The sequence below is a fragment of the Cheilinus undulatus genome, linkage group 9 (genome assembly GCF_018320785.1).
Source record: "Cheilinus undulatus linkage group 9, ASM1832078v1, whole genome shotgun sequence".
Taxonomy (NCBI): domain Eukaryota; kingdom Metazoa; phylum Chordata; class Actinopteri; order Labriformes; family Labridae; genus Cheilinus; species Cheilinus undulatus.
This window is the reverse complement of record NC_054873.1, coordinates 11,018,281-11,041,653: the sequence shown is the minus strand read 5'-3', so window position 1 is coordinate 11,041,653 and position 23,373 is coordinate 11,018,281. Positions and strand designations below refer to the sequence as shown.

The 23,373-nt window shown below is 40.3% G+C and overlaps 1 protein-coding gene across 7 annotated transcripts in view; it reads left to right on the top strand.

The window, feature by feature from the left end:
• LOC121515620 (AP-3 complex subunit beta-2) overlaps positions 1–23,373 on the top strand; it is an 84,755-nt gene that overhangs the window by 290 nt on the left and 61,092 nt on the right. For 4 of the 7 annotated variants that reach the window (XM_041796484.1, XM_041796483.1, XM_041796485.1 and 1 more), the window contains exon 2: positions 1,288–1,635. In XM_041796484.1, coding sequence (XP_041652418.1) covers positions 1,523–1,635 — 113 coding nt within the window. In that variant the 5' untranslated portion in view covers positions 1,288–1,522. Of the gene's footprint in view, positions 1–1,287; positions 1,636–12,812; positions 13,118–23,373 lie in introns of those variants that run through there. The other 3 variants (XM_041796480.1, XM_041796481.1, XM_041796479.1) reach the window with 1 other exon arrangement.

The following is a 23,373-nucleotide window of genomic DNA, read 5'->3' as shown; positions in this document are numbered from 1 at the left end:
AATTTATTTAGTGCAGGCACAAATGTAAACAACAGTAACAGTGGTACTGCAGCATATAGAGGGCATTTCAACACACAGAGAGAACATACAGACAGTTATTTGAGTGATGTAACAGTTAGTCAGCTTTAACAGTGGGGAATGGTGAGTGTTTCTGGATGGGGCAGAGAGGGGGACAACTGTTTAGCAGCCTCACTGCCTGAGGATACAGGCTGTGAGCCAGTCTGGTGGTTCAGGCCCGTGTAGACCTGTGCCTTCTACCTGAGGGCAGCAGGTGGAACAGGTGATGTGCCGGATGGTGTTGATCACGCATGATGTTGTACACTCTCCTCAGACAGCGGGTGGTGTAGATGGCTGATCTCTGGAAGAGTCGTCCCAATGACCTTCCCTGCTGTTTTTACCATCCACTGGAGTGCCTGCTGATCAGCCTCAGTGCAGCTGGAAAACCACACTAAAAATCCATAGGTCAAAGCACTGCTGATGGCACAGTTGTAAAAGTTTAACATCAGCTGCTCTAGGATTTCATTAACTTCCTCCCCAGAAGGTTCTCCCATATTCACACTGAAAAATTAGATGTTTTAAGGTTTCAATTTCAGATTCACAAAATGTACAACAGATTTTTCAACATTAAATCTTTGTCTAAGAAATTCATTACAGGGGTAAATATCATTTATTATCTTAAGATCAGTTTCTTTAGCTCCAAGCAAAACTGGGAGAGAAAGGTATAAAGCCATACTCTGTGTGCGCGTGTGTATATACAGTGCTTAACATATTAGACCACCTCCCAAAGTAAGGTTTATGCCACAGCTGCCCTAAATTAACAGCATTGGTAATCCCAAAATACATATTGAACCTTTTTATGATACTCTAATTTTTTGAGACGTACATGCAGATCTCTGTAGCCTTGCTTGCTGTTGTTTTTCATTCTTTTTTAAGTAGTGTTATGGTTTCACATTACTCTAAGGCCACTTGAATTTGTAAGGATGGCTTTGCTTCACTTCTGCATAAAACGGCTCTCCTGTTTCTTTCAGGGGGTACTGTATATATTAATACTGCAGTCAAAAGGGTCATATCAGTTCTGTAAAATTTGTATCTATATATGCATCAGCAAGGTGTGCACGATGACACTGATTGTTTAAGCACATGCCTACTTTATATTACAATCAATTGAGGCACATTCACTTCACTTAGATTTAGAGACTAGTAATGTCTTCTACTTGGGTAAGTTTAAACTAAAGTAACTATACTTTTCTCGAGTGTAATATTCCTTTACTCTTTTTACTTATGCAGATTGAAGCTGGATTTGACAAACACTTCCGGGTGATAGGACTACAAAATGACGTAAGAGGAGAATCAACCCTCCACCCAGTGGCCCCCTCCGCGCGAGCATCTCTCAGAGATAACGGTCGTGTGCTCGTGTGCCTTTAAGAGCCGTATATCCTGCTGCCCTCCGCACTAAATCTTCATCTCTGCTCTGCTTGGGGGAGAGGGAAAAAAGACACACAACAGAAAGAAAGCCGCCGCAATGTCCTCTAGCTCTGCTTTCAACGACGAGAAGGGGGGCTCGTCCAGCGTCGGGGAGCCTGAATATGGTCACGACCCGGCAAGCGGAGGGATTTTCTCCTCCGACTACAAAAGGTACGGAGCTACCTGCCGCTTGACGCCGATGTTATTTGTCATGCAGACGGGAGATATACCAAGCTAGCTAATGGCGGGGGGAGTACAGCTGTATAGTTGTGCTTTCCTGTCTTTTAACTTCTAAATGAAACACAAAAGCCCTGTCAAACTGAACTTTGTTTGCTAACAGGCCCGTGATTTGTAGCTGCTTTTCTTACTGTGGTCCTGAATCCCTCACCGTGATTTGGTCGTAGTGTCAAATAACAGCCGTGTGCTCGCTTTGTGCGTGAAATGTACACGCAGTTCCTCGTCTTTGTCTAAAGCAGGGAGATACTCCGGGTATATATTAGTAGTGTTTATGACATGTTTGCGTGTGGATATGTTTTAAAGGCCTGTTGTCATACATGAGGATGCTAGGCCTAGCTCCTGCTTTTCAGCACCACCCCTGTTGGACAGCTCGCACAGCAGCTTACTGAGAGCATTTACATATTATACTAGTACATGGGTTTATGATGAGCTGAAATACAGTGAAGCACTAACAAGAGAAAACATACGGCTTTAATGTTTTTACTTTAAGAGACTGAAAAAATATCAGCGTATGGAAGCTTTCGTCAGAGTTTGTTCATTTACAAACAACCAAATTTCCTAAAAAGTTAGGACATGTTATGAAATGCAAATAACACAGGATGTGATGATGTTCAAAACATTGAACCCCCATTTGTAATGAAAAGTAGCACAAAGACTGCATATGAAATGTTGAGAAATGTAACTGTTTTTGCGGGGGGCAATAAGCCAGATTGAAAATTTATGTCACTACCTTTCAGAAAAGTTGGGACAGTGGCAACAAAAGACTGGAAAAGCTCTGAGCGCAAAAAGAAAATGCTGCATTCACAAATGCAATCTGACACTCTTAAACAAAGAGGGAAATGTATGCTAAGCAGATCCAGAAATGTCCCTGCCTTTACACGGCCCAAGGTCATTTTAAGATGGACTGAGGTGTTTCATGAGTAAAAATTTGTGACCATCGGTTTTAAAATAATGGATGTCACATCCTTACAGTGAAAGAGGATAGGGACCATCTAGCTTATTATCAGCACTCAATTCGAAAGCCAGAACCTTGATTGCACAGGTGATGCTTTTTCAAAAGGCACAAGTAATTTTTACACATGCGTAAGCTTGATTGTCTTCATGGTGGAATAGCAGACAGGAATACTGATTTACCAGTGAATGGACCTTCAAGACTCAGGTGTCTTTGCATTAGGGTTTGGTATTTCCCCAGCCTCACGATACGTATCCCGATACAGAGGCCACAATACCATACGTATGATGATACACAGTGATTTGGGGTAATAAATATGATGTGATAAATGTGTCCTAAACTGAATTCACTACAGCAGGTGTTGTTTATTGTAGAGGATAACTAAGGAGGTATACATGTACATTTCAAAAAATTAGAATATCATGAAAAAGTTGAGTATTTTTTGTAACTCATTTCAGAAAGTGTAACCCATATATTATATAGACCCATTACACATAGAGTGAAATATTTCAAGCCTTTATTGCTTGAAATGTTGATGATGATGGCTTAGAGACAATGAAAACCCAAAATTTAGTGTCTCAGAAAATTAGAATATTGTGAAAAAGTTTAATATTGGAAAGTCTTGGTGTCACACCCTAATCAGATAATGAACTCCAAACACCTGCAACGGTTTCCTGAGCCTTTAAATGGTCTCTCAGTCTGGGTCAGTAGGCTACACAATCATGGGGAAAACTGCAGACTTGACAGATGTCCAGAAGACAGTCATTGACACCCTCCACAAGGAGGGTAAGCCACAAAAGGTCATTGCTAAAGAAGCTGCTTGTTCACAGAGTGCTGTATCAAAGCATATTCATAGAAAGTTGAGTGGAAGGAAAAAGTGTGGTAGGAAAAGGTGCACCAGCATAAGGGATATCCACAGCCTTGAGAGGATTGTCAAGCAAAATCCATTCAGAGATTTTGGGGAGCTTCACAAGGAGTGGACTGAGGCTGGAGTCAGCGCATCAAGAGCCAGTACGTACAGACGAATCCTAGACATGGGCTACAAATGTGGCTTTCCTCGTGTCAAGCCAAAAGAACTGGACTGTTGCTCAGTGGTCCAAAGTCCTCTTCTCAGATAAAAATCAATTTTGATTGTCATTTGGAAATCAAGGTCCCAGAGTCTGGAGGAAGAGTGGAGAGGCACAGAATCCACGTTGCTTGAAGTCCTGTGTTTTCAGTTTCCACAGTCAGTGATGAGTTGGGCTGCCATGGCATCTGCTGGTGTTGGTCCACTGTGTTTTCTGAATTCCACAGTCAGCGCAGCCATCTACCAGGACATTTTAGAGCACTTCATGTTTCCTTCTGATGACAAGCTTTATGGAGATGCTGATTTCATTTTCCAGCAGGACTTGGCACCTGCCCACACTGCCAAAGGTACCAAAAGCTAGTTCAGTGACCATGGTGTTACTGTGCTTGATTGTCCAGCAAACTGGCCTGACCTGAACCCCATAGAGGATCTATGGGGTATTGTCAAGAGGAAGATGAGAGATATCAGACCCAACAATGCAGATGACCTGAAGGCTGCTATCAAAGCAACCTGGGCTTCCATTACACCTGAGCAGTGCCACAGGCTGATCATTGAAATCGCTGAAATTTTGTGTATAAAAAGGTGAATTCAGTTTGAAATTCCTCATTCCCGTTCAAAATGGTGAAACGTGGAGAGCTCACTGAAAATGAAAGAGTCCGCATTAAAGCCCTTCATGATGCTGGATGGTCTCTGAGACAAATATGACAGGTGGTCTAATAAATTTGTTAAGCACTGCATATTTGTTTAATTGACATTACTTTGTAGAAATTTCTTTTCACTTTAATATCAATTATTTTGTGAATTTGTTTTTTCTTTTTGTCAAAAAAAGTCAAATTAGACTATTATTGATTTAGAAAATCAATAGGCTGAAGTATTAAACATCCAAGTGGGTGAATACTTTTTATGAGCTCTGTATTCTCCTGGGAACTCTTATTTCTCTTGTTTATTTCAGACATAAGATGCTAACTCCCATTCTGCAGGTATTTTAACAGCCTAGCTTCATAGTAAGAGACTACAGATGCTACACTGCCCTCCCTGCAAACCTCATTGCACCCACTAAAAAAGACACACATTAACTTAAAAATATGACAAAGGATACCCCAAATTGTCAAACAGCCGTTTACACAATATTTTCAGCTGATATGTTATATAAATGTAATTCAGACCCATAAACACACTTTAAAGTTCAAAGATAAATCGCCACCTTTCAGAAAATGTGTGCTGAAACAAGCTGTTCTCAGATTTAGCTCCTGGTGACCTCACCAGGAGTGTAAGCACCCCCCCCCCGGTTTGGTTGGCCCTCCCCCACTTGGAGGAAAGTTCTGCCCTCCTCTACTGATCCTCTCAACAACCAGTTGAGATACTGGTTAGCTCATTGGGTTATCCTGCGGGCTATGGTATGGGAGGTTGATGGTTCAAATCCCAGTCAAGTTCTAAACTTTGGATAAAAGTGTCTGTAGTACCAGGAGTACTGCATCCATTTCCTGAGAGGGGTGTGGTCAGGGGCAGAGTCAGACAGCTAATTACCATTTAAAGCCACAGACACAGAAACGGCTCGCTCTGAGAAGGGCTGAAATAGAGGGGGTTTTAAACGTACAAACATCCTATACTGGAGTGTTTTTTTCAGCAACAAACTTCACAGGCATGTTTTGGGGACCCCTGAGACCAATTTAAGCTTGTCTTAAATATAATATGTCTCCTTTAACCTTACAGTGGACCATGGTTTTGCTGACCTCCATGGGCCCCCAGTTTGGCTGAGTCCCAGAAACCTTCCCCTTTGCACCCCATAAGGGAATGCCTTGTCTGCACATGACTGTTCTTGAATGTGCATGTCTGTGTTCAACCACCTTCAGGGACAGCGGGGGGGTCCCGGTCTCTGGCACCTTTATTTTAGGGGTCGCGTGCTGAAAAGGTTGAGAACCGCTGCTCTGGTGAACCAAACTTGATGAAAGGTGAACACAGGTGAACTCTGAAGAGCTGAAGAGCCTTGAGAATGTTTTTAAATTGGAAGCAAAATGTCAGTTGGGCTGGCTTTAATGGGAATGAATGGGAGGGTGCTGGGGTTTGTATTTATCCACAAAATCCTCCCAAGAAGAGGTTTTCAAAGCAAAACAGAATAGAGCAGCAGCAAGGGTTTATGAAAACTACAATCTTAAGTGTACATAAAAAACAGCATTTTCATTTGTGTTTGATACTTCATAATCTTGTTGCATTTTGATGTTTAGATACTTTTTAATATTTTGTTTTAACAGTAAAAAAAAAAATCAAATTATTTTTATTTAACCAAAATGTGCTGAAAAGTAATTAAGCTTTGGAAAAGGCTACAGGTCCCCAGCAGTCATAAACAAAAGGGAGCAGCTTTTAATCATCCATTCAGGTTGGCGACTCTTGGCATTCTTCAAATTTTTGCTGTCTTATAAAGATGCAAATTATGTTTTTGAGTCATCAGCAGAGGAATTGATAATGTTTAAATTTCACAAATGCATTGGCAACATTTTGTGGGGTTTAAACAGTGTGCAGAAGTTTGCTTGAAGTCCAGGACCTCTATTATTATTCCCATGCTATTGAAATGGGTTTTGATATTGTTTCATTGTTACTTGTTCTTTAAGGAGGTATGTGCCATTTCTGTTCAGTTTACAGTGCATTCATAATAACCTCATTTAAAATGTTTAACACACAGGTTATCAGCCAAGGCAGACTTTTATTTTACTCACAGGGAAACATAAATATAGTCATACCTGGTTTCTATAAAATATAAACATACTTTTAGAGTTTTTCCTGATTTTCTCATATGTCTTTGTTTGCCACCTGTTGGAAAAACAAGTAACACTTGTGTTTGTTGTTGCTACTGTCTCCATACTGAGACTGGTGATGAAATCGTTTAGACTTTGCTGTACTTTTAAGCCTCTCGGTTAAAAACCTCCGCTCCTGTACTGCTATTCACCAGCAGAGGGAGCTCTTTGTTCATTGATGTCAGATTGGATTTGCAGCAGTGTTGTGTGACCTTTTACTCTGGTAAAGGAGGTTCTTTGTGTTGAGTTGCTTTGCAAATATTTACTCATAAGTTGTAAATTATATTTAAGTACATTTAAGCCTTCATTATTTGATTGAAGTGCTGCTTGGTTGTGTGCTTGTCTATTTTAGATCAGTGTTTGCAGGAGTTTAAGTCTCCTCAATGACTGTAGATCAACCGGTTTGTCTGTAAACATGACATTGAAAGTGCTGACTCGACCTTCACTGTCGTTTCCTTGGAAACACAGCAGATGTGAATTGTTGCTTCAGTGCCTAAACTGTGTCAGTTTTTCTCTCTTAATGCAGCATCTCTTTTCTTTGTGTTTTAAAATGTAAACTGATCTACACACTGCTCACCTTTTTAGACAAATACTTTTCTACACTTGTGCCGTGTTTTATCTTGGGCTGGTCCCTGTCTAACAATAACTAAGGCAGAAATGTACTTAAACACTTTCTGTTTGTGAAGATCCATCAGGTATGACTGTGTTTTTTTAACACGACTGGTTTAATAAAACAAAAAAAAGCTAAATTTTTCCTGCAGCTAGGTTGTAACAAGTTGGTTCATGTTCTCACCACAAGTAAATCACACAAGAGCTCAATCAAAAGTAGGACGATTTTGGATTTTTGCACATATCTAATATGCTAATATTTACAACTTAATTTTAACAGATACTGAATTTTAAATGTAGTTAAGATCTAAAACCACAGTCCTTAATACCCACAACTTAAAGTTTGATGATAGATTAAGACATTTCAGTCCTAAAAGCACTTTAAAGTGTAAGAAATGATGCTGAATAAAGAAAAAAGCTTCAGCTGATATGGGTCTGTTGGTTCAGCCTGAAACTCCACTAACTCAGATGTGTGTATGGCCATTATTTACAGCTGATTAAGGCAGCTTTTATAGCAAAAATTTGAGTCAGCAGAAATTTTCATATCTGCCAATACCAGAATTTGAATTTTTAAGCTCATACCAGCTAATATTACTATCATGCTGATAATATTGTGCATCCCTAATTAAAAGTAACCTGACACGCCAGATGGATTTGTTTCACACATCCATCTGGGAAACCTTCAATGTGAAGCTGGGAAAGGAAAAACTCAGAGGGTGATTGGATGAACGTTCTGTCTGTCACATCTTTACGGACCAATCAGAGCAACAAAACCGTGACCAAAGTGCACGTGTGCAGCTACCGAGGAATAGCTGCTGTTCTTTGTTCTTTTTTTAACGAAGAAATGTCGTCAAGTTCTGATAAAACTGGTGCTTTAGCAGCATCCACGCTAAGCTCTTCTGCCATAATTGCACATGCCTCTTGTTGCTGCTTGCTTACGTCACGACTCCAATGCGCCCGAAAGTACTGCCCCGCGTCACTGATTGGTCCTGTCACCTTCTAACCGGGCCCAAACAGTTCAGATAGGAGCTTTGCAAGATGGATTCACCAGTGAGAAACAAGGAAACGGGCGTATCCATCTGCTTTGCAAGGTTAAATTAAAAGGGGACCCAGACTGACTTTTTCAAGCAGTCACGGTCTGGTTGCTGGGTCCACGCCGGGGTCTGATTGACACCTTTCACACCAACACTGACAAACTGCATTTACTTGTAGGAATGCAGCACAATGCATTGGTTCAGTGTTGGTATTGGCTGAAACCAGCCCTGTTGACAATCGTCAGCCATTGGCAATGATGTGTGAAATATCGCTTTATTGAATATTGAATATTTATTGAATATGATATTATGTTATTATCATCATCAGTCAAATATTTGTGCTTTACGCAGTGACTATATAAAACATGTACGTAGTCTCAGTGACATCCCCCACAGGTTCCTGATGTGGTGTCATGAAGTAGTGGAAGTTGCCATATTAAAAATGCTGTCTCACACCAACCTTCAAGCAATTTAGGCAAAGGCAAAAAGGTAGAGTAGGCCTTAGGCCTCCAGGTAAACAGCTACGTGCTACCTGTATGCCTTACTTTTATCTTTAATATCATAAGTAATAAGTTATTTAACAAAAACAAACCCCTTACAGTTTTTACAGGTAAAGATAAAAGCTACCAAACTCATACCAAAATCATTTTTGTACCATGGTTGTAAACATGGCTATTTCTGCTGTAAAAATAACCAGTTATATATGTAAACTAACAGGCATTCTGTGAATTTGCAGATATTCTGAGGTGGAGTGAATTTTTTTTTTTTTTTTTTTTTGCAACTCAACATTTGCTAAATTTCCCCCAAATCTATGGCTGTTATAACCTTGACACTGTCAGGCCACCAGCGACCAGTAGACTTTTGAAGTTGCTGCACCAGGCCAAGAATTAGTTCTCAAAAAATACCCTTTACGAAACTACAAGATTCCTTAAATTTTTTTATTTATTTGTTTATTTTTATGTATTGACCATGCTAGGTCTAACATTTGCATTACTGAATTGTACTGTCGTTTAAGTGACTGTGTTTCTATGGAGATAAAAAAAAAACGCCTGCTTTCCTTTGTTTACAGTCTTAATGCCAAGCTAACTTTACCATCTGCTGCATGTGGTGTTTCATTTAGCATACCAACAAACATAAGGAGCCAATCTGGTCATCTGTTGGCAGCAAGAAGCCGACAATTTTACCACTAAAATGGCATAGGGGAGAGCGGGGTAAGATGAGCCAATTTTTGCTTAGAAGTAGAACACAAGCATTAATTTCAAGGTCTTTGCTATCAAAAAAATTATCAGAGTGAATACACAACAAAGCTGTTTAAAATTATGACCTCACAAAAATGTGCCACCCATTTTTTAAGGCAAAGATTTTATACTCTTCACTTAACAAACATTTTTGTCAGATTTTTTCTAGAATAGTTTGCAAAAAATCCTTCTTTTTGGTGCATGTTTTTCTTATTAAAAATGAGAAAGACAAAATCATCACTACCTTTAATACAGTAGTTCATATCGAATTTACAATGAGTCAAAATAATCGCAATTACATTTTTTGGAGAATTGTTCAGCCTTAGTTTAATCTTTCTAATACTGAATGATTTATTGGTTGTTTGTTGAGAAATACATTGGATGAGGAATTTGAAAAATAATTGCATTTTAAATCACAATTGCAATATTGGGGGAAAATAATTGCAATTAGATTATTTTCCCAAACCATTCAGCCTTACTGCCTGCCCCGCCTGTGGAGCTCTAAGTTACTCAACCCATCCGGATTTCCCAAAAGAATCATTCTAAAACTCTGGGTTCTACAATCCCAGATAGGAGGAAGCCTGCTGTGCTAAACTAAATGAATGTAGCCTACTTTAAACAATAAAGCAACACATTCTATCGTGTGGTTTCACGTCAATGCCTGGTGTTATAATTTAACAAGTGACCATGTTAAATGGTGACCTTGTTGGGTTGGTAATGGATTTCCTCCTTTATTTAGTTCTTCAATGAATTCATATCTCCTGAGCATATCTAAGAAAATGATCAGTGTTTTAACAATTTTGTAACGACAACAGCTGACACTTCCAACTGATAAGTCGTCAGTTAACACGATCACTTGCTAAAATATAGCACCTGCTCTCCCACAGCAATAGTAAACAGTGAAGGCTTTAGATGCATGATAGTTTTTTTCCCACTGGCATGTTTCTTAAAATATATTTTTGCTTAAGCCCACATATTTCATCAATCCGTCCATTTTCTATACCACTTATCCCATTAGGGGTTGCGGGCCCACATATTTCATTTATTTAAATTTTTTTAATCAATTTAAGCACAAATTACCATTTCCTTTGTTATTGTAATTCAGGGGTGTCCAAACTTTTTCCACGGAGGGCCACATACAGAAATATATTAGGAGGGTTGGGCCACTTTCATATTCCTTGCCATGAGGATTTTAAATTAAGTAAGACTAATCCAATGAAAGTTAATACATGCTTAGCTACTGAGTATGTCCAAATGGCTAGTAAATGACTGACAGGGCAAATAGACAGTCATTTTCAAGATTTTGGGGAGCCAATCAGATTTCAGGGGGCCTTGTTTAGCCCTGGCTACTTTTAGCTCTGCCCTGGTTGATGCGGCTATTTGTTGTGATAATCCATCAGGGCGTTATTTATTTAAGATATCATTTTGTCAAAATGTTTGTTTACAGATTTAACATGGTAACACTGCCTTGTGCTGAAAACAAGAAGTGCAATGCAGTTAAGCACGAGCTTCATGTTTGATGTGGGCCATATTCCACTTTATCTCTGGAATTTGCTGTGGGCCAATCATAAATGGGCCGTGGGCCGCATTTGGCCCCCGGGCCATAGTTTGGACACCCCTGTTGTAATTGTAATTATTGTAAGAAAGGACTTTTTTTTTTACAAAAAGGACACCTTTGCTTCTCTCCAACACTGAAAGACAGACATGATGGACACTTCCTTAATTCATGGTCACATAGAAAAATCCACAGTTGCCTAGATACAAGGGGCGGGTCAACTTACCAATTGGTTTATCTTACCCCACTTTCCCCTACTCCTCTCTTAAAGCTGTGCACTAGCACTTTTGAAACCATTTAAGATGCGATGATAAAGCTAAAGAGCTAATTTACATTTTAGTCTCAGTAGGGGAAGGAATGAATTAGAATCATCCAGCTTCAGGACTTAGATACATACTTTTAGCAGCTTATTAATTCATGAAAGTCTCAGTATATTCCTCTTGAGATACATCCTGTGAAGCTCGCTTCATTTAGAGGATTTGATACCACAGCGCAGAATCTAAAATCAGACAGAGAAGTCTGACAAGAAAAGGGAAAATGTACAAAGATGCTTTTGAGTAACACAGCAGGAACTGGTTTTTGAATTGACAATGATGAGAGATGTACAGAAACAGATCTTCTGTGTTTTGCCTATAAATGCAGATTTTTTTAAAAGCAGATTTTCTTTAAAGCATATTGAGAACCTCTGAGATCAAGGACTCCAGTGTGTCCAATGTTCACGCCTCTGTTTTATATCCAACATTGCTTTAGTTTTAGTCATTGTTAGTGTGATTCAAAGTAAACGCTGCAGCCCTGGGCTGTGTATCTTGTTGACACCACAGGTTAAAAATCTAATTAGTCTTTGGCAAATTTCAACACCTGACTGAACTGTTACAGATCACAGGAAGAGCATATTGTGAATTGTGCTTCAAGGCAGTTATTTTTGTTCCAGCCAAAAAGAAACGAGTGGGAGAGAGAGGGAAAGAGAGAGAGAGAGGGAAAGAGAGAGAGAGTTGTCCTGATCACGACTCTGCCAAGAAAGCTGAGTCACGAAAGACTAGAGAAGAAAAATAGGACCTCACAGAGTATTAAAAATGAATAGAACAGGGACATTTTTCACCTAATGAGCAGGAGGTGTCAGTGATATTTAGAAGCATCCGTCAGGTGTGGTGTAAGGTTTGTTGGCGGTGAGGAGACAGATAAAGAAAGCTGTGAAAGAGTGAGCGTAAAGGTGAATGAGGTAAGCGAGACTTCGAGCTGCTCATGTGAAGAGGCGGAGCAAAGATGACAAGCGTGGAGCAGGGGGGAGTGATTACGTGGCCAGAGATGGGAGAGGCTGTGTCATTGTTGGAGAGCTGGGATACATGGACGTGTTGTACAGGGAGGCAGAGAGAGGCTGGTGCAGCAGAAGGGACCACATGAGCAGCGGGAGGAGTCGCGAGAGGAGAGGAGGCTTCGTGGCGAATAAAACTCCACGCCCCTCTCTGCTGAGCATCCATTTACTGAGCAGCTGATGTCTGCTGCTTCACTGGATGCGTACAGACTCAGCAGAAGGAAAGCTACAGTGCACTGGGGTATTTGGATTACAGCGCAGAGTATATCATTCTTATCACCGTGGAGAGGACTTTTAGCAGCCACTGGAGCATTTCCAAAGAGGTTTGTGGCATCGCTTCAGCAAAAAAGTGTCCACATTGGATTATAATTAACCTCAAAGGAAATTTGTATTTATAACTGAGGCATCTCTGTGCGGTGTGAAATCTATCCAAGGAGGATCTAGAGAATTGATCCAACTAATTTATATAAAGGATTAGCTTAAGAAAACTGCTGCTTTTGCACTAAATCCACCAGGGCTTCTACAGGTTTTCCTCTCTAGCCAAGTTGCAAACATGACCACCATGCAGAAGCTGCTGCAGCTGCCAGTGAATGCAGTGAACATTGTAAAGACGGTGCAGAGTCAGGTCCAGGGCCAGGAGGAGGACAAGAGTCCCGTGCTGACCCCTGACAGTGGACAGCAGGCCTGGTACAGTGCCCTGCAGCCCGACGAGCTGAGACACCTCAGATCTGGAGGTACAGGTGGTGGAGGAGGAGGAAGTGGAAGTGGCAGTGGTGGAGACCATGAGGAACGAGCCCCCCTGGAGGAAGGTAGTGGAGGTGGCGGTGGTGGCGGCAGTTTCCAAAGTCAACCTTTGCGGTAGGATAATCAAAGAGGATGCAGATCTGTTCACATTCTATGATGGGTATTTAGCTGCTTGTTTTACAGAGCAGATCACAATCGGTAAAGCAGGATATGCTAAGTTATGAGGAGGGTTCCCAATATTGGGGTCAGCAACGTCTTGCAAAAGATAGATTTGAAACACCACAAAATAATTAAAGCTCCTGTGAGTAACTTTCTGTTTATGTTGATGATGGCGCCCCTTGTGGACAAAGTGGTACCTGTATGTAGTGTTTGCTTATGAATAATCTCATCCTGCATTCTTTTAGCAGTCAAAGATTTCACTAATCCCAGTGAAAAAAAATAATTTTTTTTTTATTCTACTTGCTTGAATGTAGGAATGCACTGATACCGCTTCTTTTCAGACTGAGGACATTTAGAGTACAAAGTATTTTTTTAGAGACAAAAATAGGACTAGGATTTAATGTAAGGAAATAAGGGAAGATGTTGTCCTTGCAGGAACCCAAAGCTGCTCAATTTAAAAAAAAAAAAAAAAACTAATCACAATAGTTTTCATTTGGTATAAGGATCATGATTGATGAACACGACTGATTAAGCATTTAGTCTGTAAGCCTTTAATCACGACTTTCTTGTTTCCAGGATTGTTGGAAACCAAAATTGTGATTAATAGTGAAACTTGATTACTTGCCCAGGACTAGAACCTACCATGTTTGGTGAAATGTTTCATTGAAAAGACATATAGCTAAAAAGGCTCTAAGATAACTTGTTTTACCATTTAAATGTTTTTATACACTATATTACCAAAAGTATTCACTCACCCATTCAAATAATTGAAATCAGGTGTTCCAATCACTTCCATGGCCACAGGTGTATAAAATCAAGCACCTAGGCATGCAGACTGTCTCTATAAACATTTGTGAAAGAAAATTTCCTTACTCTTAAATATTCCACAGTCAACTGTCAGTGGTATTATAACAAAGTGGAAGCGATTGGGAACGACAGCAACTCAGCCACAAAGTGGTAGGCCAAGTAAAATGACGGTGGGGTCAGCAGATGCTGAGGGCACATAGTGCCCACACAGCTCAGGAACAGTGCGTAGAGAGCTTCATGAAATGGGTTTCCATGGCCGAGCAGCTGCATCCAAGCCATATATCACCAAGTGCAATGCAAAGCGTGGTGTAAAGCACGTCGCCACTGGACTCTGGAGCAATGGAGACGTTTTCTCTGGAGTGATGAATCGCATTTCTCCATCTGGCAATCTGATGGACGAGTCTGGGTTTGGCAGTTGCCAGGAGAACGGTACTTGTCTGACGGCATTGTGCAAAGTGTAAAGTTTGGTGGAGGGGGGATTATGGTGTGGGGTTGTTTGACAGGAGCTGGGCTTGTCCAGTGAAAGGAACTCTGAATGCTTTAGCATACCAAGAGGTTGTGGACAATTCCATGCTCCCAACTTTGTGGGAACTGTTTGGGGATGGCCCCCTTCCTGTTCCAACATGACTGTGCACCAGTGCACAAAGCAAATCCATAAAGACATGGATGAGAAAGTTTGGTGTGGATGAACTTGACTGGCCTGCACAGAGTCCTGACCCCAACTCGATAGAACACCTTTGGGATAAATTAGAGTGGAGACCGAGAGCCAGGCCTTCTCGTCCAACATCAGTGTGTGACCTCACAAATGCGCTTCTGGAAGAATGGTAAAAAATTTCCATAAACACACTCCTAAACCTTGTGGAAAACCTTCCCAGAAGAGTTGAAGCTGTTATAGCTGCAAAGGGTGGACCTATGTCAAAACCCTATGGATTAAGAATGGGATGCCACTTAAGTTCATATGAGAGTGCTTTTGGCAATATAATGCATTTGTTAACTAACCTGTTTTTATACAATTTGGCCTTTTCACTTTTTAATGAAATTCATGAATATGTGTCAAACTGACAAGACCATTTGACTGCAACTCATATCTACTGATAAATCATGCTGTATTTAATATCAAACTGATTCATCCGATAAATATGACTCTTCATTCAGTTAGTTAGTAGCTTGTTTGCTAAGCTTACACCTTGTCAAGCAGCAAAGTTGTGCTCTAGTTTTTATACAACAGTATAAAAACAGTTTATTTTGTTAAGACAAAATACAAGTTGTTTTTTTCTACCTTACTTGGAAATTTGACTTTTTACAAAACAAGAATTTCAGAACAAACAGAGAAGGGAGTTGGGGGTGGAATAATCATTCATTAATCATAATTGAGGTAACAAGTTCAATTAAGAAGGATTCTGATTTTTGCCATAATCGCCCAGCCCTAATTTCAGCCAGTTTTATAAATCTATAAAATCCTGGCAGTGGCTTTTACATTGTGTAGAATATTCAAAATATAGATATCTTTAATCAAAAATTATTAGATTATACCACACTCATATCTCAAATTTGATTTCTCACCTTGCTTTAGTTTAACTAGAACCAGCTTGTTGGATTAAATAACATATGATAAGGTTTGGTGTATGGAAAAATACTTCACTTTAAAGGGATCAAAGCCATGAGGAGATGGACGATCACCTTTATAAAACCCCAGTATGAAAAAAAAACAAAAGGACAGCAACTTCAGGGTATAGACTTAAGTATCAGCAATGTTTGGACGTCAGTGCTGCAATTAATAATCATTTTCTAAAATTATTGATATGCAGATTGTTCAAATGATCAATCACTGATTTTTGATCTATAATATGTCAAAAAAGACAAATGTCCATTTTTTTCTTTTTTTTTTTCTAAGATTTATTTTTAGGCATTTTTCTGTGCCTTTATTAGATAGAGGAGGACAGCGGACAGAGTCGGAAACAGGGTCAAGAGCGGGGGAGAGACGCGGCAAAGGGCCCCAGGCCGGACCCGAACCCCAGCCGCCCACGCACACGGGGAGCGCCCCCAACCACCAGGCCACCTGCTCCCCACAAATGTCCATTATAAGCTTTATAAGGTCATTTTTATTTTACCAAATTAATCAAGTCAGTTTTATCAAAAGTAGTTCTTCAAGTGTAAAAAACCTAAAGACATAAGGTTTAAAAATAATGAAACACAAACTGAGTATCTTCTGAATAACCGATCCTTGATGAAACCAAAAATGCATCTTAACATTTCAGGATCTTCATCTGTTTTTGTAACTGAAAAAATTAATTCCATATAGCTCAGTGCAGCGTAGTTGTTCACATATCACACATTTTTGCATGCCGTTAATAGATCAGACCTCTTATTTCATTAAAAACTCCATAGGAGCCTCTGTGCTCTCTAGTTAATTGGACTGCAACCAAACCAAAGACAAACATCAAAAGTGGTGCTCTTCAGAATCAGATTAGCTCTGAGAGATATAATTACACTTTGGGATTGCTTTTACTCATACATATAAAGTAGAATATTTTTCTATGTTTAGTGGATAAGGACTTCAGTGAAGTACACTTGTGCTCGGTTTATGCAAGCGTATTTTTAATCTGTCACCAAGAAAAACAAGAAACTTTTTAAGTCTCTTCTAAAAGAGTCAGCTTATGTAAAACAGCCTCAGCAGCTACTTATGAATGCAAGCTTTTCTCTGATTCATGTGAGTACATTTCCATATCTTCCTCTTTTAATGTTGTTGCCGTCGCTCTTCTTGAAAGACAAAAAATACATTACATCTTGAATCTTTGAATGCTGGCCTGCTTCCTCAGAGACTTTCCAGCCAGAGACTCTGGCTGATCTCTTGGCTAGGTTTGGTGCCAGGTAATCTGACTACAGGTGTGCTCCGTTGAACCAGAGTGGGTTAAATAATTCAGAGCTGTTTGTAAATTCATCTATTGTTCATCAGGGAGACGAGGCAAAATCCAGGGAAATAAGAGAAGCAGTGCCAGTGTAGAATTACTGCAAGCCCTTTGGGCAGGAGCAGAGAAGTATGAACACATTCAGAGGGTCGTTTTTCTTGTAGGCGCACAGGTAAAGGTTTTATTTCAAAGAGAACTCACTGAGGTGGCATTTGTAGTTTTAAAATACATAAGAGTTTAACAGACGGACTGTGAAATACCTAAAGCAGCTGGCTTTTGTTCCTGAAACTGCTGTGAGAAGCGGTGCTGATGGCTTAGTGATTAAGTTGTGTCCATGTATGGTGGCTATATGGCTGCTTTTGTACGTGTCATTCCCCAGTCTCTGTCCTGATTTTTGACTCTGTCTTCTGTCCTGTGTAAATAAAGGGAAAAAAGTCTAAAGTAAGTGTTAGAATTTTTATTTGAGTAGTTTGTAGTCTAGAAAATAAGATTTAGTTTTGTCTTTTCTAAATTGTAAATTCCAGTCTTTCGACCTTTCCAGACACATGACTACCATGACGTCACTCAGTAAAGCAGACAGCAGAAACACTAGTGTTGATATAAGGCTACTTTACATTTTGGTTGATAATTATATCCGGTGTGTAGTTAGGAGAAAAAAAACAACATAGAAAAATAAAAACTGACTTGACACAAATGTCAGTGACTGTCAAATGACCGGAGTCACCTTGAGGGCGCTCAAGAACAGGGGAAATTGTAAAAAACTGGACTGAAGGAGACATTTTTCTAAAAACAGGCAATAATCTTAAAGCATACAAAAACCTTGATGCCTATACCTAGTTGTCTGTGTGCATATCTTCTCCTACCTCTGTTTAATTTGTCCTTAAAACTTAAAAAATGCTCATCAGACATGCACCTAATGGAAAACTGCACAAAGGCACTGGTTAGTAGTCTTTCTGTTTTCAGCATCTTATTTAGGTGAATGTCACCAGGGAGCAGGGTCACATTTTAAACCACAACACCAGCACCTGCCAGTGCGAGACATTGCTACTAAGGATGCATGGTACTGGATTTTAGCCAGTATCCATGATGCCGATATTTACTAATTAATTTTAGCTAATACTGATATTGATTCCGATGTTTCAATTCAGATCTTAAACTTCAGTCCTTTAAAAACACAAATAAAGAAAATATTTCAGCAGATAAAGGTCTGTTGGTCTTGATCTTTTTAGAAGCAGAAGCAAATATAATCAGATACCATCATTTCATTGCTTTATAAAAGGGCCAGTTTGAGAACAAAACCAGTAACAGTTGATTAAAAGGAACTGTACTTGAGTCAAATTAAGGTTTGCATATAAAGCAAAAGCAGGATTGTAATGTGCCATCAGTTAGGGATGCACTATATTATTGACATGATCTCTGCAGTATATATGTCGACAGTATAAACCATATATCCACCTTAGATATCGGCAAATTGTTCAACATTGCCATCATGTTTAGGTGGTTGCCCGCTTGACTCAGCCTCTCTTTACACAAGAGACACTTGGTGGTTACAATAAAAAAGCAGGGAAATATCAGTGTGGGCTTAGGTTGTTTCCAGGCGTCTATTACCTTCTTCGGCTAAACGCCCATTTAAATTGTGTTTAACTGACTAGTCTAAAGAGGAGAAAACAGTCAAATTCACCACAGTGTTGTTGTGTCAGTGGGTATGCTGTGAGCTTGATATACTCTGTTGAGCATGGCTAACATTAGCAGCTAGCTCTGCCAGCCTTCGTTCCTCCTTGCAGATTAAAATCATGCTTCGATATGTGGCCTCTTTTCACTTCGGCTGAGTAGTTATACATGAGTTCAACCCTCAACATCCTACATACCACTTAATTTCATTCACTGCTGTTTCTACTACATGCTAACGGCTAAGCTATTCATATTTACATCTGACGAAGTGCCGGAGAAAAGTACAGTACAGTACTGTCTAAAGCTTCCACTGTATTGTAGGGCTGGGAGAAAAAATCTGCATAGTATCGCGACATTTTGTCTGGTGATACATCGTATCGTCTCATCCACCAAGTATCAATTTTTTCAATTATTTGCTAATATGAACTAAAGTTTATGATAATGGAAAAATAAAATCAATTGTTTGGACAATTCTTTGTCCAGTGAGATTGGCAGAGGTGACGGTCATAGAGCAGAAGAAGCCCTACATGAAAATAAAATACTGCGGAAATACGACAAACATGAGGACAAGACTAATGCTAAATCAGCTAAACAGTTGACAAAATGGGCCACTAGTGATCCCCCCCCCTACTGTATTGTATGCAGAAAACTAAGACTGTTTTTTTTCTGTTATTCTGCAGCTAAACAGGCAAACAAGAGGCCTGGAAAACATTATCTCCTTGACGTGTAAGTCGTACCACATGAGTAACTCATCTTTAGTTGCAAATTGGAGATCAGTCGTTTCATGTTGACAGGTCTAATGTTTGGCTACCGCTTCGGCAAACATAATCAGTGTTTTTAGGTCCAGTTTTAATTAGATCATCAAAAACCTGTTTGTCATCAAACAGGCTACACAATCCCTGTCACTTTATTAATTAGTGAAGCTGAAGAAGGTGGCAAATAGACACAAGCCGCAAAACTAATTAAGTCTCTGGTTGATATGTGTCCTCTGTCTGCCATTACTTTGACACTTTGACAGTGCCTTCCTGAAATTGGCCTGTCAATCATGGTTTAGAAATCATTTCTTGGTTTCCTTCTAATATCTGTTAATTACATCCAGTAAAATGATTTCAGTTGTTTTCAGCCGCAAGCAGTGAAAGTGAGACACACTAAGAACAAGGTCAGAGTAACATCATGTAACAGCAGAGTGGTTCATTGAGGTTGTTCCACTCTGTTTTTCATTAGATTCTTCCCTGAGTGGTTTGTGGATATCGGCACAAAATTGTAAGTTTTTAAAGAAGCTTGGACAGCAACAGTGATGCCTAAGATTTATGGAAATGTACTCCAGGTTTTATTGTCACCACTACCCAACGACTCTAAAGGGACAACTCTTTAGTCTAAAGACTGTCATTTGTCAACAATTTTAGGTTGTATTGTCTTGAAATTGATGGAGACATTGATGGACCAAAAGATTGAAACCCCAGGAAATTGGTTATCCTCTCGGAATGATGTGACACTAACCATTTGGTATCAAGTGGGAAATCTCAACAAGGATTTTGTGTTTTACTCAGGATGAACTGCAGAAAGATTTAGGACATCCATGTTTTTATTCAGTAGCATTATTATTAGTTAAAAACCTTTGTTTTATCATAGACTGTGTCACCCAGATGTCACTTTGCATCATGCTGCATGCAATGCTCACTGTTCACACTGAATGCATCAGTCAAGTGTTTTACTCCCTGCTCTATTAATTTAGGTTTTCCCCTTACACAATATTGCATCTTACACTTTTTATCTGAGAAATGAAGGTTTAATGCTTTCTACTGTCGAGTTTTTGATGGCAATGAGCAAAATAGTTTTGTCTTTCTTCACTTTGTAAAACAAGCTAACAAACTCTGAGTGTGAAAAGTAGAATTACTCCTGCAGGAAATAATTGGTGCTTTGTCAGTCTCCCTCATTTCTCTTACCTTGAGCATGCCAGCCAGTGACAAGAGGGGAAAATAGAGACGGATAAAACAGTCGCATTGCTTTGTGCCAAATTTCTCAATTGCAGTTTGGACATGCTGTAACAATAAGTGCTCACCGTATTGGATTTGTCATCTTTTTCAGGTGACTGTGGTTCAGTAGGTAGAGTCGGAAGTCTCATAATCAGGAGGTCAGGGGTTCGAGCCCCAGCTTCTGGAGTTGCATGCCAATGTGTCCTTGGGCAAGGTCCACTCCAATTTGCTACCACCACTTCGTCAGTGGGGTGTTAATGGGTATGGATGCATTTGAATGGGATTAGCTAATACTGCTGACCAATTCTCCATAGTAGCCTCTGCTATTGGTGAATGAATAGGTAGGTGTGACCTGCAGTGTAAAAGAGCTTTAAGTAGTCAGATGACTAGAAAGGAGCTATACAAGTCCATCTTCATTTAAATTTTGATCAGTCAATAAAAGGTAAAGAGGTGCAGGCCTTAAGCCTCCTTGCAGACAACTATGACGTTCCCACTTGTCAGTAAACTCAGCCATAACCTTAAAGTTTGAGTATGTAACATTCAATGAGAATCATGCAGAATCAACTCTACTTCCCCTCCCTGCCTGTTCTTCTCCCTGTTTGAGCTCCGTAGCTCCGCCCCTCTTCTCACATACCTCCTCTCGAATGTGCATGTCCGTTGAATCGAATACTGATGGTGGCAAAGCTCTCATGGAGTGATGTTGCTCTACTTTTCCACTGAAATCAGTGGCCAAATCACAGGCAAGAAAACACTTCATCTCAGCATGAGCAAAGTCTACATAGGACCGAACACTGCCGGTAACTCCGCCATTGTGTCAACTTCTCACTGAGCTGAGAGGCAGAAACGCACCTACTACAGCGGCCAATAGGAACACTCCCTCTGACCTGAGCCTTGATTGGCTGCGAGTACTAGCCTCCTCAACGGCTGGAGCATCGTCTCTTGCTGGTTGTGAGAGTGCAGCACGAGGAGGTGGTGCAGAAGTGTGTTATTCTGTTAGATGGCTTCAATAACAAGAGGTTGTGTTGTTTTTGTCGCATTGTGACACTAAAAATAAAACGCTTACTACAGCTTTAAAGAAGAAGTGAACACTTTAACAATTTTGTTAGCTGTACACTGAAGTATCGGACTGAACTATGATAAAACATGTTTTTTCTGGCACCAACCAGAACAAGCTCTGATCTTTGAGATAGGAAGGGAGAAGCTACTTGGTAAGAGGAATCTGCTTTTGGTTGTTTCAGTTGGAAGTAGGTTGTTGGCAGTTTTGCTTAGGCTGAACGTGTTAGTTTCACTCTCTCTGCAACAATAGGTGAGGCAGTTGACGCGTGTGGCTCCCTCTATTGATTGCTAAAAGTGTAAACTGCCGGGGCGGAGTTTCACTGTAGTCCAAGCTTTAAGAGAGTTTGAATCTAAATTTGCCAGCAGAACAAGCTCTGATCTTTGAGATAGGAAGGGAGAAGCTACTTGGTAAGAGGAATCTGCTTTTGGTTGTTTCAGTTGGAAGTAGGTTGTTGGCAGTTTTGCTTAGGCTGAACGTGTTAGTTTCACTCTCTCTGCAACAATAGGTGAGGCAGTTGACGCGTGTGGCTCCCTCTATTGATTGCTAAAAGTGTAAACTGCCGGGGCGGAGTTTCACTGTAGTCCAAGCTTTAAGAGAGTTTGAATCTAAATTTGCCAGCAGAAGAAGCTCTGATCTTTGAGATAGGAAGGGAGAAGCTACTTGGTAAGAGGAATCTGCTTTTGGTTGTTTCAGTTGGAAGTAGGTTGTTGGCAGTTTTGCTTAGGCTGAACGTGTTAGTTTCACTCTCTCTGCAACAATAGGTGAGGCAGTTGACGCGTGTGGCTCCCTCTATTGATTGCTAAAAGTGTAAACTGCCGGGGCGGAGTTTCACTGTAGTCCAAGCTTTAAGAGAGTTTGAATCTAAATTTGCCAGCAGAACAAGCTCTGATCTTTGAGATAGGAAGGAGAAGCTACTTGGTAAGAGGAATCTGCTTTTGGTTGTTTCAGTTGGAAGTAGGTTGTTGGCAGTTTTGCTTAGGCTGAACGTGTTAGTTTCACTCTCTCTGCAACAATAGGTGAGGCAGTTGACGCGTGTGGCTCCCTCTATTGATTGCTAAAAGTGTAAACTGCCGGGCGGAGTTTCACTGTAGTCCAAGCTTTAAGAGAGTTTGAATCTAAATTTGCCAGCAGAACAAGCTCTGATCTTTGAGATAGGAAGGAGAAGCTACTTGGTAAGAGGAATCTGCTTTTGGTTGTTTCAGTTGAAGTAGGTTGTTGGCAGTTTTGCTTAGGCTGAACGTGTTAGTTTCACTCTCTCTGCAACAATAGGTGAGGCAGTTGACGCGTGTGGCTCCCTCTATTGATTGCTAAAAGTGTAAACTGCCGGGCGGAGTTTCACTGTAGTCCAAGCTTTAAGAGAGTTTGAATCTAAATTTGCCAGCAGAACAAGCTCTGATCTTTGAGATAGGAAGGAGAAGCTACTTGGTAAGAGGAATCTGCTTTTGGTTGTTTCAGTTGGAAGTAGGTTGTTGGCAGTTTTGCTTAGGCTGAACGTGTTAGTTTCACTCTCTCTGCAACAACAGGTGAGGCAGTTGACGCGTGGCTCCCTCTATTGATTGCTAAAAGTGTAAACTGCCGGGCGGAGTTTCACTGTAGTCCAAGCTTTAAGAGAGTTTGAATCTAAATTTGCCAGCAGAACAAGCTCTGATCTTTGAGATAGGAAGGAGAAGCTACTTGGTAAGAGGAATCTGCTTTTGGTTGTTTCAGTTGGAAGTAGGTTGTTGGCAGTTTTGCTTAGGCTGAACGTGTTAGTTTCACTCTCTCTGCAACAATAGGTGAGGCAGTTGACGC